Source organism: Euprymna scolopes, chromosome 35 (assembly GCF_053919585.1).
Source record: "Euprymna scolopes isolate OS-2025 chromosome 35, ASM5391958v1, whole genome shotgun sequence".
NCBI classification, from domain to species: domain Eukaryota; kingdom Metazoa; phylum Mollusca; class Cephalopoda; order Sepiida; family Sepiolidae; genus Euprymna; species Euprymna scolopes.
Genome location: NC_136516.1, coordinates 35,752,256 through 35,768,383, shown reverse-complemented (window position 1 = coordinate 35,768,383; position 16,128 = coordinate 35,752,256). Strand labels below are relative to the sequence as shown.

General features: G+C 31.2%; 1 protein-coding gene across 2 annotated transcripts; it reads right to left on the bottom strand.

The window, feature by feature from the left end:
* Window positions 1-626: 626 nt before the first annotated feature.
* Window positions 627-15,901, bottom strand: LOC145259814 (translocon-associated protein subunit beta-like). Of its 2 annotated transcripts, none has more exons than XM_080117614.1 (6): window positions 15,775-15,901; window positions 11,622-11,806; window positions 8,057-8,155; window positions 5,050-5,161; window positions 2,840-2,917; window positions 627-773 (listed from the first exon to the last, which is right to left on the bottom strand). In XM_080117614.1, exons 2-6 carry the CDS (start codon window positions 11,801-11,803, stop codon window positions 663-665), a joined length of 582 nt encoding a protein of 193 aa, XP_079973740.1. In that variant the 5' UTR covers window positions 11,804-11,806; window positions 15,775-15,901; the 3' UTR covers window positions 627-662. The 2 variants fall into 2 exon arrangements, with proteins under 2 accessions (XP_079973740.1, XP_079973741.1); XM_080117615.1 differs by having other exon boundaries at window positions 15,477-15,777.
* Between the last annotated feature and the right edge of the window lie 227 nt (window positions 15,902-16,128).

The following is a 16,128-nucleotide window of genomic DNA, read 5'->3' as shown; positions in this document are numbered from 1 at the left end:
AAATGAATAACTCCTCCAGAAAGCCTCCTTTAATGAAGCTTCTAGGATAGACTTTCATCAAATGTTGCTGGAAAAATTATTGAATCATTCTATTGTTCCAAAAAATCTCACTCCTGTCACCATCCTCTACCTACATAAGAGCCAGATTATGCCAAAGAACGCTGAACATTCTTTCCTGTTTTGACAGTAAAAATATCACTCCTTCAATCTAGTGGAGGATCATCTCTCCATCCCTGCAGCATCTTTCATACAGCAGAAATGTTGCTAGATTCACTACTATATCATTCATGATAGGTGCTCGACCGAGCTCCAATTCCTCCCCCATATTAAAGCGTTCACAGCAACAAACTTCTCTTGATCTCTGTACAATAAAAAAATTTATCTTCCTTGAACAAATTTTTGCTCCTAAAACAAACCAGATGTGAAAAAAAAAAAAAAAAAAAAAAAAAAAAAAAAAACACACACAGCATAACTTTCTATAATGAATGTTCCCTTACTACTGATATTAGAGAAAGTGTAAAGTTTTAAATTTTAATGAAGAGGAAATGAAACAATTAAATTCTTCATTTCAATCAGTGATTGTAAATACAAAAAAAAAAAAAAAAAAAACAAAAAAAACGAAAATTGTAAAAAAAATTGAGTTTATTAAACTAAATAAATCCTTAATTTCGTTTTGGCTTGATTGTGTCGTATTTCCGTTTACTGCTGTACCAAAGCATGTAAGGAATTCCCAAAGACGGCAGAGTCATGATGGCAAACACCAACCAATCGAGCTGAAATTTAAGAAAAAGAAATTTATTTATACATTATATTTAATAAATAGTTATTTAATAGAATATCCTTCAGGCCTTCATAAGTGGTGAAAAAAGGCCCTTTTCCAAATCAATATGCTTTCATCAGATGTCCTGATCATTTAGCAGGCCAAGAGTAGGCTCAAAGTAATTCTAACATGCACCTAATTGAGATTTTTTAAAAATATTTTGGTACAAAAATAATGACAATTTTAAAATAGTGGTTAAATATTAAATTGTTAACTATTTTGTACTTTCAACTAGCAATTTTTATAGTTAAACTAGCATGGGTGCCTGGTATTGCCCGGGTGTTTGGAGGTGTGTGTTGAGCAAAAAACAAAAAAAAAAAAAAGTGGTAAGAGGAAGGCAAGCTTGAACCCGTACCGCAAAAGAGGAAAAGAACGGGGGGGGGGGGGGTGAAGTGACGTCTTTGCTGTTACGACCACTGCCAAACCGGAAGTGGCGTAGGTTTAAATTAAGGCAAGACAATCGAAAAGAGGGGATGACTTTTGAAAATATCGGCAAAAAAAGCGACCCCTCTCTGTAGAAAAGTGCCCAGTTGAGGGTGAAGAAATTAATGTTTTTAGCCGATTTTTCAGTATTTGTTGTCTGAAAGGCCAAACTTTAAAACGATACTGATCTTGTGAAAATCAGTCGCCTATCGAAAGTTTTAGGCAGACATGCAAACATACATTTATATATTGGTAGCTCAAATTTTCGATCCAAACCGATAAAAAAGCTTGCCCTATTTCTGAATACCCTTTATGTAAAATTTCAAATGTTTGGACCAGAAATTGTCTGAGTAATTTGGTAGAGACTGCAGCAGTCAATTTTTTTTTTTTTTTTTTTTAAACTTTGACCCCTATTATGACCCTTAACATTTGTTTTGGGCACAAATTTAGACCCAAAATTGGCAGAGGAGTTTGGTAGAGTTCTCAAAGGTTAAATCGTTGAACTTTGACCCTTTAACAGCCAAATTTCTGGCTGAAAACCGATTACAAAGATTTTCCCAAATCTCAATACCCTGTATATCAAATTTCGAGTCTGTAGACTTAAAATTGACAGAGTTATTGTGTAGGGAAATATACACAGACACTTTCACTTTTATAGATATATAGATTCGTCACACTGCTTTCCAATCTCACAACTTCAAATTTGCCCCACCCTATCTGAAAAAAAAAACAACAAAAAAAAACCTTTATTCAAGTCAGCAGCATCTCATTTGCATATGAGGTAATGAGAAATTTTGTTATTTTAAGAGACCCACCAGCATATAATTAGATACAGCAGCTATTTTTGCCAGGTCAGCTACAATATTTAAATTATATTTAAATTTCATGCAAATGTACTTTGTATCTGGGAGTGTTCTTAGATTGGTATGCCTCTGATAAGTATCGGAAATTAATAATAAAAAAATTTGATTAAAAAACAGTTCAATTTTGACCTAAGTTAATACTCTTATACAGCCTCACAAGTGTATTTGAGATTATATTTTCATCATGCAAAGCAAATGAGTCCAGCTTATAAAATCAACAGTAGGTTCTTTGATAAGACAGGTAGGTTCAATTTTATTTATTTGGAGGACAATTAAACCATGATACTTGACTTTTGCATTTTAAACTAATTCAAGCCATTAAATAAAAATAATTTTATAAACTCAGTGGATTCTCTAGTTCAATGTAGACTACAATATATTGTAAACTTAATTATTGTGAGGAAACACATGAAGCTTCCTCATGGTGCACCACAGTGGGTTCTTGACTAGAGCAGACAATTGATTTAGTTGAAAAATAGTCGATTTCACCAATTTCGATGACAATAAAATTATTGGAAGTATGGAACATTTGTTGATTCTCATCTATTCCCGGGCAGTATCAGGTTACCCTGCTAGTATCTAAAACCCTGGAATAACAAATCATCTATAAATGGTTTTTCTTTCTGGCCTTGGTATATTAGTCTATAATTTGCCCACTTGCACAGCCCCCACCTAAGCTGAGAGTAAAAAACAAAAAAAATTTTTTTTTTAAATCTGCATCTGCGGAACTTACCACATGTGGGGAGAATCTTCTTTCAAAATCCTTCTGATTAATAATACCGCTTTTTCCTGGAGCACTCGTGTAGCCAACCTGCGATCAAGAGATTTTTTAATGAAAGATTAAAAATTGAAAACAAATTCATCTATTCTGATATTGATAGCTTTTTTTTTTTTTTTAAACCACCATTAACATTTCCTAACTCAAAGGATGGCAAAAACTTTTCTACCATACGCACTGCACAAATATGCACCCTCTTTAATTTCTGAGAGTATGGTCAGATTTTCTAATTATACATATTTGATATCAGATAGATATTCAGAATTATAAATGGTGTAAGAAGCATAAAGGCAGTTTTGTAATTTTTTTTGAGAAGTCTTCCATTTTTTTGTCAAAAAATTAATAGAAATAAGTAAAAATAATCAAAATGAAAAACATTGAAAATATTGGAAATTTTATATTCAGGCAGCATTCTTTCACATGAAGCCTCAGTCATTTGACTGCAATTTTTTAAAACTTTAACGCGTGTGCTTTCATTCCAACTAGCACCAACATCAAAAGCAAATTTCAAAACATAGTCAGCTGGAAGATAATTGATGAACAGATAAATCGAAAAGAATGTATGAACGGAAAAATAAAATATTGAAAAACTATATTAAAAGATTAAAAAAAATGGACGTAGATACTAGAATACCTGCCCTAGGACAACTAAAATCAATTCATGAACACAAATTTTGTACCACATACCCCCTTAGAGGGTTTCCCAAAGTTGGAGCCCCAGGGCTCCATGAGTAAGGCTTTTTTTAAAAAGGACCAAATGCTTTATATGGAAAAATTAAAATGGCTGCAGACATTTAATTTTTTACTGGAAAAAGATGATATGTAACTACAGGTGTAAAGAGTTTCAGGATGGTTCATGAAAACTTAAATAAAAACTGAATTAACAAAAAATGCAACAACTTATTAATCAAAAACTAAAAATGGTTGCAAACATGAAAATAAAGTAAAACCACGAACAGAAACAACTAATGAACAAGTATAAGTTAAAATTTGAAATTAATGATTTTTATATTTATTTTAGAAATTATCTTGTTAGTGCTTTGTGAAAAAACTTTGCTCTGCTCAGTGGCTCGAAAGTGTCCTGAAATTTGGGAAATCCTGCCTTAGAATATTAATCAGAATATGATACTAAACCTTATATCTGGAATCCTTAATTTAATTTTGAACAAAATCCATTACATAACTGATTCTAGAAAATGTATCAAATTTAAAAAGGGAGTTAAAAAATTGAAATTGAAGGAATCTTGCTTAATCAGTTTCTAACAACTACAGATCAAATCTATATTCTTATAAATTTGTTTGTTTTTTTTGCCTTCATTGATATTCATATTAAAAACCCTTTTTTCCATTTATTCTAAAAGAAAATATAACTTTGTTATATATGGGTCATGGAATTGCATTCATCTGCAAAAGATCCAGCTAATTTGCATATTTTTAAAGATTAATTTTAATTAATTCCCTATTAGTTTTTTTTTTCAGTTTTCTTATGGGATGATCATCTTTACTTAACTATTATGTAATTATATTCATGCAGATATTCTACATGATTTATAGTTGAGTAATATTTGCGTAAAAAGGTTATAGTCGAAAACCTCTTTCTATATATATTTGTATGCATATATGTTTTAAAATTTTGCCTACCAAACTCCTTTGTCAGTTTTTGGCCTACAAAGATGAAACTTAATATAAAGGGTATTCGAACCCATGTGAAATTTTATATTTGGGTTTCAACTAGGGGAAAAATCAATGCAAAAGTGTGAAAATTAAATAAAATGGAATTTGCCAGATGGAGGTCGAATGATAGCATTATGAATATTCATGCATAACTTAATAGCTATTGGTTCATGTTTGAATTTTTAGACTTGCAGTAAACAGGTCTTCATAGCTCAGGCATTAATGTCAAAGGAAAAAATAAATTGTAAGCTAAACGTTTTGGTTTTGATTCTCGGTGGTGTCACACAAGTCATTTTTAAGAAAATTTTTTAAAAAAATCATTACTGTGTATTGGGTCTAATATAATAAATACAAAATCTGCATTAATCAAAATATCATATTTAAGCATATGTTATGACCAGGCAATGCTAGACAGCCTGCTAGTTTTGCAATAAAGCTTGAATTTTACAAAATAATGAATTCTTAGAAACGAATCACAAATTTGGACTTACCAATCTTTCTGTGGCATCTTCTTTGGGCAGATAGGTCAGTTCGGCAGCTGTAAAGTTTACGAAGCCGTATTTGAGGGGCTTCATCACAATGGCATGCGACACATTGGTTTTTCTGAGAGAAAATCAGTTAAGGATTCAAAAAGACTGAAACAAAATGCATTCCAATTCAAATGCTTTGTGCATAATTTTCAAAAATGTAAAACAAACCACAATTTTAAAACAGACTTTAGATTCAGATGTAGACCTAAGTGTTTAATGAAAATATTTTTGTTTGAAAAACGGTCCAGACATGGCATGAAGCCACTTGATCTAAGAAACCAACAAGAACAAAAGGTGATTATCACAAAAACAGAAAATGCCCTAGTATTAAGACCAAGATAGGAAAAAATAGTAGAAATAGTTCCACAAGCCTGCAATTCTTAGAAAGAAGCTGCTGGAATAAGATGCTACATTTTTCTTTTTACTTATTTCAAACAGGCGCAGTGCTACTTGTATGTATTTGGGACAAAATTTGCACGGACACTACGTAGGGAGTTGAGCAGCAAGACCCTCTTTACACTTTAATTTCTGCATGTCAGGGAAGCAGGGACCTGGGAGGGAATTCCAAAATCTAGCAATTCAACGGAAGAAACTATTAGAGTAGGTTTTCCGGCATCTAGGGATCTCTAGAGTGAAGGGGGTGGGATTTTTGTCGAGTTAGTTGGGAGTATTTACGTTGCGTGGATCAAGGGCTTAGAGTTGGTTTGACCACATTCCATTAAAATTCATTGAGATATCAACAGTGAATTGATGATGGAGACCACTAGAGTCAAAAGAGCTGGAACAAAAGGGGGGGGGATAATGTATTTGTTCTGTTGTAATGATACTATCCTCCCAAGCATTATCTCCTCTTTGGGAAGGGCAGTGTATTCATTCGTCTCATTGGCTAGCAAAAAATACTTGCCCAAATAATGTGTAGACAAAAAGAACCATACATAATCAGTATAACATTTCAATAAATGTTTTATTTACAAAAATTTTAGATGAGAAGTCATCGGTACCGTCGGTTTCAAACCTGATAATTAGGGACCATTTTAGATACCCATATCAAGCTCTCTTCAGCCGATAGATGAGTATCGGCTGAAGAGAGCTCGATATGGATATCTAAAACGATCCCTAATTATCAGGTTTGAAACCGACAGTACCGATGAATTATCTCATCTAAAATTTCTGTAAATAAAACATAATACCTTCCTATTTTCGGATTTTTCCTTATAACAGAGCACTGTTGAAATCCTTAAAAAAAAAAAAAAATTTTTTATATATATATATATATATATATAATGGTTGTATAGCTTGGTTTCCTGTAGATCCACTGAAACCCGGGTGATTATTACAAAGTGCTCAACGGAGAACAGAGACCGGTATATAGTATGTTTATTATACCAGCATTATTGGTTACATATGTGCATACATGTTTCAGTGGAATCTCAATTTAGAGAGACCCATCTTATCAGACCAAAATGCGGCAGTGCACTTTTTTTCTTTTCTTCGGTCTGATGAGTTGGGTCTCTCTAAATTAGGATTTCACTGAAACACTTCTGTTTGTTCTGTAATTTTTGTATAATAAACATATATCACACACAGTGCAACATGAGCTCTATAAGAAAACAGTCAATCATATTTCATTTACTTCTGTTACAAAGTTCATACCCATGCAGAATTTCAGAATTTCCTGATCATTTGAAAAAAAAAAAAAAAAAAAAAAAAGTTCTGATGGCAAAACCCGTTTTATTTTAGTTATTTTCATATTTTGGCCAATGTGTCTTCTAAACTTATTCAGGTTGTCAAGCTTTGGAGTCTTTTGTATTGTTCTCATCTTAAGTGTTATTTGCAAAACGTTTTGTCAGATATAAACTCCAACCTTTCAGCGTATCTTGTTGAACTCAAACAGTCCGAATAACCCAAATTATCAAATTTCATCTAAAAAAATTCAGAAACATGGGAATCTTTTTGTTAAACTCGGGAATCTATATAGAATTTCTAACTGAATAACAGTTCTTGTGCAGAATTCTTCTTAGATTAAAAAAAACAAAAATAAGGAAAAACTAATATGATGTAGCCATGATGAAATGAGGATATATTCCAAAAATCATATCAAATGATCAAGTAGTTTTATTTTTATAAAGAAAATCATTTTTAAGTGATTAATGGGAATTTGTAGGCATTACAACATAAATCTTGCAAGTTTGGATTATGTTGAGTTATCTCCCTTTGTTTTGTTTTTATTTTCCAAATAGCAGATAACATAGCCGTTCTTTGGTTACTTTTAAAATTTGATTCTCTTTTAAAATAAAACTTGATCAATTTACATAATTTTTGGAATATGATATTTTTGTTGCATCATGGGTACATATCATACAGATTTTTCTGTTTTTTTTAATATGGAAAAATTTGTGACAAAAACCTAAAATTTATTAATCAACTTTCTCTACGAATATGGAGCCAGCGAATAAGAACAATCTACCTCTGTACATTGTATAAAAGGTTGCGTTCAAAATTCTGTACAAATTCAAAGATGCACTCAACTTCCTGCAGTATCCAGTAAACGCGAACAGAATGATATAAAAAGGTCCTAGGAACAAATTCCAGTGACAAGGTAAAATCCCAGATAATAATTTAGATCTGGTTCACATGTGGAATTCAGGTAAAGCCACCAAGTCACAAGCCATATCTAATATATGTCCACCTCGGCTCATCACTCTCTGCCCAGGTGATGTAGACATATCAGTTAGCAGCTGACAACATAGGCAACAACTGTCAAGGACTTAGCCAAGGTCTCACGTCCACAGATGGTCAACCTTTGATTGTAGAGTCGTGATTGGTTAACAATCTCATGCAACCTTGATTAGGATTGCTGTGCATGGGTCGCCATGGTTCTAAGATGTGATGTAGACCAAAGAAGAAGCTGGATCAATTTGACCAGAAGTGAATGCTGTAATAGAGAAATTAGCTTCACAAAGGATACGGTGCAATTCTATCCCACTGGACAGCCAAGAAACCTTGCACAATTTTGAACTCAGTTTCAGGAAAGCCTTCTTCCTTCAATTTGACATCAGTTGCGGCACTGGAAAAGAAAAAACAATTGTGAATAAAATGAGAATATTCAAGGAGGAAATTGTATCGATTCAAAATTGGCTTGACAAGAATCAAAGGTGAAATCAACAGGAGGATAGTAAAAAAGATGGTCAATAAACTGGGTATGATACTAAAAAGAATTAATAAAACCCAATTGGAAGTTTGCAGAAAATTGTATTATGACAGAAACAGTATTGGATATAAGACTTTGTTTTAGTTAAAAAAAAATCTGTAAAATAAAATTTTTCTGATCAACATTTTATATTTCTAAAATAAAGTAAAATATCTATTTGATCCTAAAAATCAAACCACCTAAGTAAATAATCATTTTTGTAAAAATAATTTAAAATAAAAAACTGTATAACACTTTTCCTGGTTTTCTTTAACACTTATTTGATTACATTTTTTTTTTTAACACTTATTTGATTACATATTTTTTTTAACACTTATTTGATTACATATTTTTTTTTAACACTTATTTGATTACATATTTTTTTAATACTTATTTGATTACATATTTTTTTTTAACACTTATTTGATTACATATTTTTTTAACACTTATTTGATTACATATTTTTTTTAACACTTATTTGATTACATATTTTTTTTAACACTTATTTGATTACATATTTTTTTAACACTTATTTGATTACATATTTTTTTTTAACACTTATTTGATTACATATTTTTTTTTAACACTTATTTGATTACATATTTTTTTAACACTTATTTGATTACATATTTTTTTTAACACCCATTTGATTACATATTTTTTAACACCCATTTGATTACATATTTTTTTTAACACTTATTTGATTACATATTTTTTTAATACTTATTTGATTACATATTTTTTTTAACACTTATTTGATTACATATTTTTTTTTAACACTTATTTGATTACATATTTTTTTTAACACTTATTTGATTACATATTTTTTTTAACACTTATTTGATTACATATTTTTTTTTAACACTTATTTGATTACATATTTTTTTTTAACACTTATTTGATTACATATTTTTTTAACACTTATTTGATTACATATTTTTTTTAACACCCATTTGATTACATATTTTTTTAACACCCATTTGATTACATATTTTTTTAACACCTATTTCATTACATTTTTTTTTAAACACCTATTTGATTACATATTTTTTTAACACTTATTTGATTACATATTTTTTTAACACCTATTTCATTACATTTTTTTAACACCTATTTCATTACATTTTTTTAACACTTATTTCATTACATTTTTTTTTTAACACCTATTTCATTACATTTTTTTTTTAACACCTATTTCATTACATTTTTTTTTTAACACCTATTTCATTACATTTTTTTTTTAACACCTATTTCATTACATTTTTTTTTTACACCTATTTGATTATTTTTTTTTTTTTTTACACCTATTTCATTACATAGTTTTTTTTTTTTTACCATAACAGGAAGTCTTATAGACAATACTTTGATTCAGGTATTGTTCTGCAATGACAAATAAATAAAATAATAATCAAATCAGTACAGGAGATATAACATAACCAGAAAAACACACACACTAAAAAAGAACAGTAAATATTAAGCTATACAAAAATTGTGCTTATATTTATACAACTTGCATAGTAGAAAAAAAAAAAAAAATCAAAGATGAATGAATTCAGAGACATTTTGTGTCATTAAAGTATACTAGCAAGGAGACCGGATGTTACCTAGGATGGAACAAGGATTAACAAATGTTCTATTCTACCATACTTTGTCATCAAAATCAGTAAAATCACCCATTTTTCAATCAACTCGATTGACTGCCTGCTTTAGTTATGGGTCTATTGCGGTGCACTGGGAAGAAGCTTCACGTCTCCCTGCAGTGACTTAGTCTACAAGACATTCTTGTCTTGGGGCGGCATTCACCCTGAATTGGTTAAATGTGCTCCTTCCAATGAATTCATCGCATCTCGCATGAAAAATGACCAAGCCCAGCGATCCATCGCCAATGCTGACATCGACAACCAGTCCCGGTTCGAACAGCGAACACTATAAACTGTTGGACCCAGAATCTCTTTGGTATCTTGCTTAACCATTCTGAGCCACGATTTTAGCTAGTCGCTGCATCACTTCTTCCAATCTCGAGGAGGAATCAGATCGATGACTTCTCTAAAGAGATCACCTCATTGACAATGGAAGGTGTGATCAGCCCAACACAATCTACAATACATTGTAGTCTACATTGTGCTGTAGAGAACCTACTGTTGATTTTATAAAATTATTTTTACATAATGGCTTGAATTAAAGTTTAAAGTGTAAAAGTCGAGTATTATGATTCAATTGGGCTCTAAACAGAAGCATTCATTTCGAACACGCCCCTGTCTTATCAAAAACACCTACTGTTGATTTTATTCACTGCGCCTTTCTGTTTTTGCAATGATGAAACTTCTCAAACGCACTTGTGATGTTAGGCTGTCTAAAAGTGTTTACTTTGGTCAAAATCAAACTTCCTTCTTTAAATCAGATGTTTTCAATCATCAATTTCACTATTATTGGAGACATTCCTATACAAAACCTATCTAAGAACACTCCCAGCCACATTTGTGTGAAATTTTTTAAAAAATCGTCCCAGCAATTTCGGAAACCAAAACCACTATCAATAATTTCCCATTCTTTATCTGAGCCTAAATCTAAACATAAATTACATGAACAGAGTTTCTTTCTTAGAACTGCACGCCTGCGGAACTCTCTTCAGCTCCCCTGCTTTCCAACCGACTACAATATGGTTGTCTTTAAGTCCAACGTAAACAAGTTCTTGAGGAGCCATCCCCTTAAGTAATCCAAGTTACCGAATTTCCACTACTAATGATTACTACGATACTGTCCCACTGACTACCGTACACTCATTAACCCTTATCCTTCAAGTGGCCTCCAGGCCTTGATAAGTAATGACTTGTATAAAAAATAAAAATAAAAACCCTCACACAGTGACTTTTATAGTAATTGTCTGTATTTTTGAGATGAGGTGTTTTCATTGATTGAGATTTTTCCTAGTGACATATGGCCAAGTGGTCCTAGATGTTGTATCAAAGTTTACAGTTACCCAAAGGTGCCAAGTTCAATCCTGAACAAAGGCAGTGAAAAGTAACATTCAAAACAGAGAATCAGCAACTATGTCCCAGAGCCTAGCTGGAGTCCGAACACGGTACCCCCGTAATAATAATAATAAAGGGTTGAGTTCGAGACTCCTAACAAACGGTTCCCCAGTTCGATACAAAACACCTGATGAAGGCCGGAGGGCAAAACGGCCGAAACATTGTGACTATAACAACCAAGATGAGGAAGTCAGTCCGAAAATCAGTGACTTTTCTATAATAGCGATAGAAAAGAACATTTAGAAATAGACATGGAGTCCTTCAGCTGTAGTACAATAATTCCTTATAGATGAATACACCTTCATTCTTACCTGTCACCAACATTGTAGATTTTATATTCAATGACGATATCTTTTCCTTCCACCAAATATTGGTTCATGACATTTTTCGTGGAGAGCAAGCGAGCCGTCTTCTCCGTCTCCTCCCCAGCTGCCGACACGCCACTCAGATGGAAGCTGAGGAGCCCAACTAAACACACTAATAAAATATTCATGATCTGAAAAAGAAATTGAAGATGCACAGAAATAAAATTAAAATACACTGCTAACATTTTGACTTTACTAACTCTTCAGAAATCTGTACTCCTATAAATTTTTTTTTTGTGTGTGTATTAATATTCATATAAAAAAAACCTTTTCTATTTGAGTGCCCGGGTGCTTGGAGGTGTGTGTTGAGCAAAAAAAAAAGTGATAGTAGGCAGCCAGACTCGAACTGGTACCGTGAAGGAGGAAAAGAAAGTGAAAAAAAAAAAAAAAAAAATGTGACGTGTTTGCTGTTGTGTCTATTACCAAACCAGAAGTAACGTAGGTTTAAATTAAAGCTAGACAATCGAAAAGAGGGGATAACTTTCAAAAGTATCGGCAAAAAAAGCGACCCTCCCTGTAGAAAAGTGCCTAGTTGAGGGTAAAGGAATTAATGTTTCTGGACAATTTTTCGATATTTCTCATCTGAAGGGTCTAGCTTCAAAATGATACTGATCTCGTGAAAATCAGTCTTCACTGTCGAAAGTTTCTGCGAGACATACATGCATACATTTAAACAGACAGGTGAGATTAATATTATAGAAGAAAATACAGCTTTGTTATCTGAGTTATGGAATTGCATTCATCTGCAAAAGATCTAGCTAATTTACCTATAGCTTTAAAAGATCTAGCTAATTTACCTATAGCTTTAAAAGATCTAGCTAATTTACCTATAGCTTTAAAAGATCTAGCTAATTTACCTATAGCTTTAAAAGATCTAGCTAATTTACCTATAGCTTTAAAAGATCTAGCTAATTTAACTATATTTTAATTTTTTTTTAAATTAATTTCCTATTAGTTTTTTCAGTTTTCTTATGGAATGATCATCTTTAGTTAACTATTACGTGTAATTATATTCATGCAGATATTCTACATATTTACTTGAGTAATATTTGTGTACAAAGGTTATAATAAACACAAACCTCTTTATATATTTATGTATGCATATATACATTTGTTAAAAAAAAAAAAAAACTTTGGTCTACCAAACTCCTGTCAGTTTTGGGTCTACAGACATGAAACTTAATATATAAGGTATTCGAACCCATGTGAAACTTTATATTTGGGTTTTAGCTGGGAAAATCTGTTCAAATGTGTGAAAATTAAAAAAACAAAACAAATGAAATTTGGCAGGCGAAGGTCGAATGATAGGATTACGATATGCATGCATAACGTAATAGCTATTGGTTCCTGTTTTAATTTTTAGCCATGCAGCAAACATGTCTTCATACCTCAGTCATTGATGTCAAAGGAAAAAGTAAATCATAAGCTGGACGTTTTGGTTTCAATTCTCGGTGGTGGTGCACAAGTTTTTTTATTTTTTACTTTTAAAATCATCTCATCAAATTTTAACAAACTTTAAGGGATGATGGAATTATCTCCCCTGGCGCTCCCCCTCCTTGTTCACAAAATACGCAAGATGGACGTGACACCATCGATCTCATTAACATTTTTTTTTTCTGTAAAAAATTTGGTACTCATGCAGAGAGTGATCCGTGCGTGAATAATAACGTTATTGGTACTAGCACACTTATTGATCCGTGTTGAAATAATAACGTTATTTAAAAAGCCATTCTTAACATGGGGAGGGTGTTTTGTACCTATTCTATACTTTAATCATACAGTAGAATAAAAAACATATCAGAAAACTTTAATTAAACTTGGAAATACGATTTAAAAAATAGCGTGGATCAGTAAGTGCACTAGCACCACGTTATTTAAAAAGCCATTCTTAACATGCGGAGGGGAAGGTGTCTTGTACCTTTTCTGTACTTTAATCTTACAATTGAATAAAAAAAAAATTTTTTTAAAAACTTTAATTAAATGTGGAAATACAATTTTAAAAAAATAGCGCAGATCACTCTGCCTTAGCAGCAAAAATATTTTTAAATAGGCAAGATGTCCGCGATACGATCGATCTCATTAAAATTTAATTCTCCTCTAAAAACCTACTTAATTAAATTAAGTGATTTTTTTTTTTAATGAATCATTAATTCATAACAAGTACGTACAATTTAATTTTTTTCAATATTTTCATTTAAGGTTTTGATTAAACTCAAGTACAGAATTATTTAATCAAGTAAAAATTCCATTTTTTTTTTTACTTTTTTTACTAAATTTAAAAAAGCTATTTTTCATAGTATTTAAGTTAAATTCAGTTTTATTTTTGCGATATTTTTGTTTATTAAATTGTTAGGTAATTTGCTAAAATAACTTTAGATCAATCAAGTAAAAATGGAATTATTACTTGATTATAATAATTTGAAATCAAATTAGGTTTGTATTACTGTGTACACAGGTTCGAAAAAGTTATCAAAAAATATATAACAAATAAATGTTACCAAAGGCAAGATAAGTTACTTTTCTACCTAACTGGATATGTTTTTAGTGTTTTTATTTAATGTAAAATGATTATTCAGATCGAAAAACATACAGTGTTTACCGATGTATTGGAAAGTCAAAAATGACGGCCGACTCTCTTTCACACAGTAAGTTTGGGAAAAGGAGTTAAAAATAAAAACTAGACAAAATACTGTTAGAAACTATCTCAATATGTTACCGTGACATAGAAACCCACCGAATATATGTCAGCCTATGTCACGGTAACATATTGAGATAGTTTCTAACAGTATTTTGTCTAGTTTTTTTTATTTTTAACTCCTTTTCCCAAACTTACCGTGTGAAAGAGAGAGTCGGCCGCCATTTTAAATTTTCCGATACATCGGTAAACACTATGTTTTTCGAGCTGAATAAACATGTTACATTAAATAAAAACACTAAAAAAATTATCCAGTTAGGTAGAAAAGTAACGTCTTGCCTTTGGTAACATTTATTTGTTATATATTTGTTTTCTGACAACTTTTTCGAATCTATGTGTACAAACCCATCAAATTATTTTTGTTTTAATTTATTTTTACTGTACAATAATTTATATCAGTTTGAAATATGTTAAACATTAAAAAAAAAAAAAAAGTTCACCAATGTCGGCCACCGTTACAAATTCGGAATAGGAGCATGTGAGCAAGTAAAAGCGAAAGTAGAATCAGAGAGACCTCAGCTACATGAGAACCCATTAAGAAAACCATTCTTAGCATGGAGGAGAGGAGGGGCTTTGATAACTATTCTGTACTTTTACCTAACAATTTAATAGAAATATACCGTAAAATCTGGATTTAACTTGAAAATCTTATCTAAAGAAAATGGCACGGTTCGTATTCTGCACAATTACCGAATATCATCATAACAAATAAAGAAAGAATTTTAAAAAAATAAACCCGGAAATCGAAAAATTATAATTTCATATGGAAGTGTTTTTTGTTTCAAAAGAGGCGTGCGTGCATTATTTATTTCACATGGCATTATTGGAAGAAACGACCTTTCTTTTCTTGGTAGTGCACTCTGCAAGAATAACGTTATTATTTAAAAAGCCATTCTTAACATGGGGAGGGTGTTTTGTACCTATTCTATACTTTAACCTTACAATTGAATAAAAATACATATCATAAAACTTTAATTAAACTTGGAAATACGATTTAAAAAAAAAAAAATAGCGCGGATCAGTAAGTGCACTAGCACCCTTTTCTTTTATTAACAAAAATTAAATTTATTTTTTTTATTAAAACTGAAATATTTTTTTCAACCTACACAAAATTGTTAAAAATCCGGACATCAAAATAAATCCTTTAAAACAAAAACACAAGTGTAAAATGAATGCCACGTAAGCAGTCAGTCGTTACAAAAACAAGACCCATTCGAGGGTCCAACGTTCAGTAAAAAGAAAAATCACAAAAGATCGATTCCTTTTTTAATCAAATATACAGTTTACTAATCAATAGGCATTAAGGTAATTAAATTTAATAAGAAATCGATTAAGCTTTATTAAAACTGGAAATAATAATCGTTGAACTTTTTTGTAGAAGACGATGAAATGCAAGTGGCTTACCTTAATTCGGCACCGTATCTAAGAGGAAGACGCAAAGGATTATGGGTAATTTTATTGCGTTCCCTTCACTGCGGGATGACTTCCGTTTTTTGGAATTTCATAAACTTTAATTATTAAATGATTACCGTAAAATATATAAATTACTTTTTTTTATATTACTTCGAAACAATTTATTCGATGACGTCTAATAATTTTTTTTATTATTTAAATAACATTTTAAGAATTTTGAAACTTAATTGCAAGAAATTTATATTTAATTTTCACACTGATACGTCATTTAGCTGCAGGCAGAGTGTAGTATCTGTTCTGATGATACACTCAGTTAATTTTGTACTTAGTCAGTAAAGGAGAAAC

Bases quoted from the DNA above. Each gene is read 5' to 3' on its own strand.
- LOC145259814 (XM_080117614.1), bottom strand. From the start codon at position 11,803: ATGAATATTTTATTAGTGTGTTTAGTTGGGCTCCTCAGCTTCCATCTG. The intron at 8,156-11,621 runs GTAAGAATGAAG...TTTCTTTTCCAG, and splicing joins ATCTACAATGTTGGTGACAG to TGCCGCAACTGATGTCAAAT. The intron at 5,162-8,056 runs GTATCCTTTGTG...ATTTTCTCTCAG, and splicing joins CAGTGGGATAGAATTGCACC to AAAAACCAATGTGTCGCATG.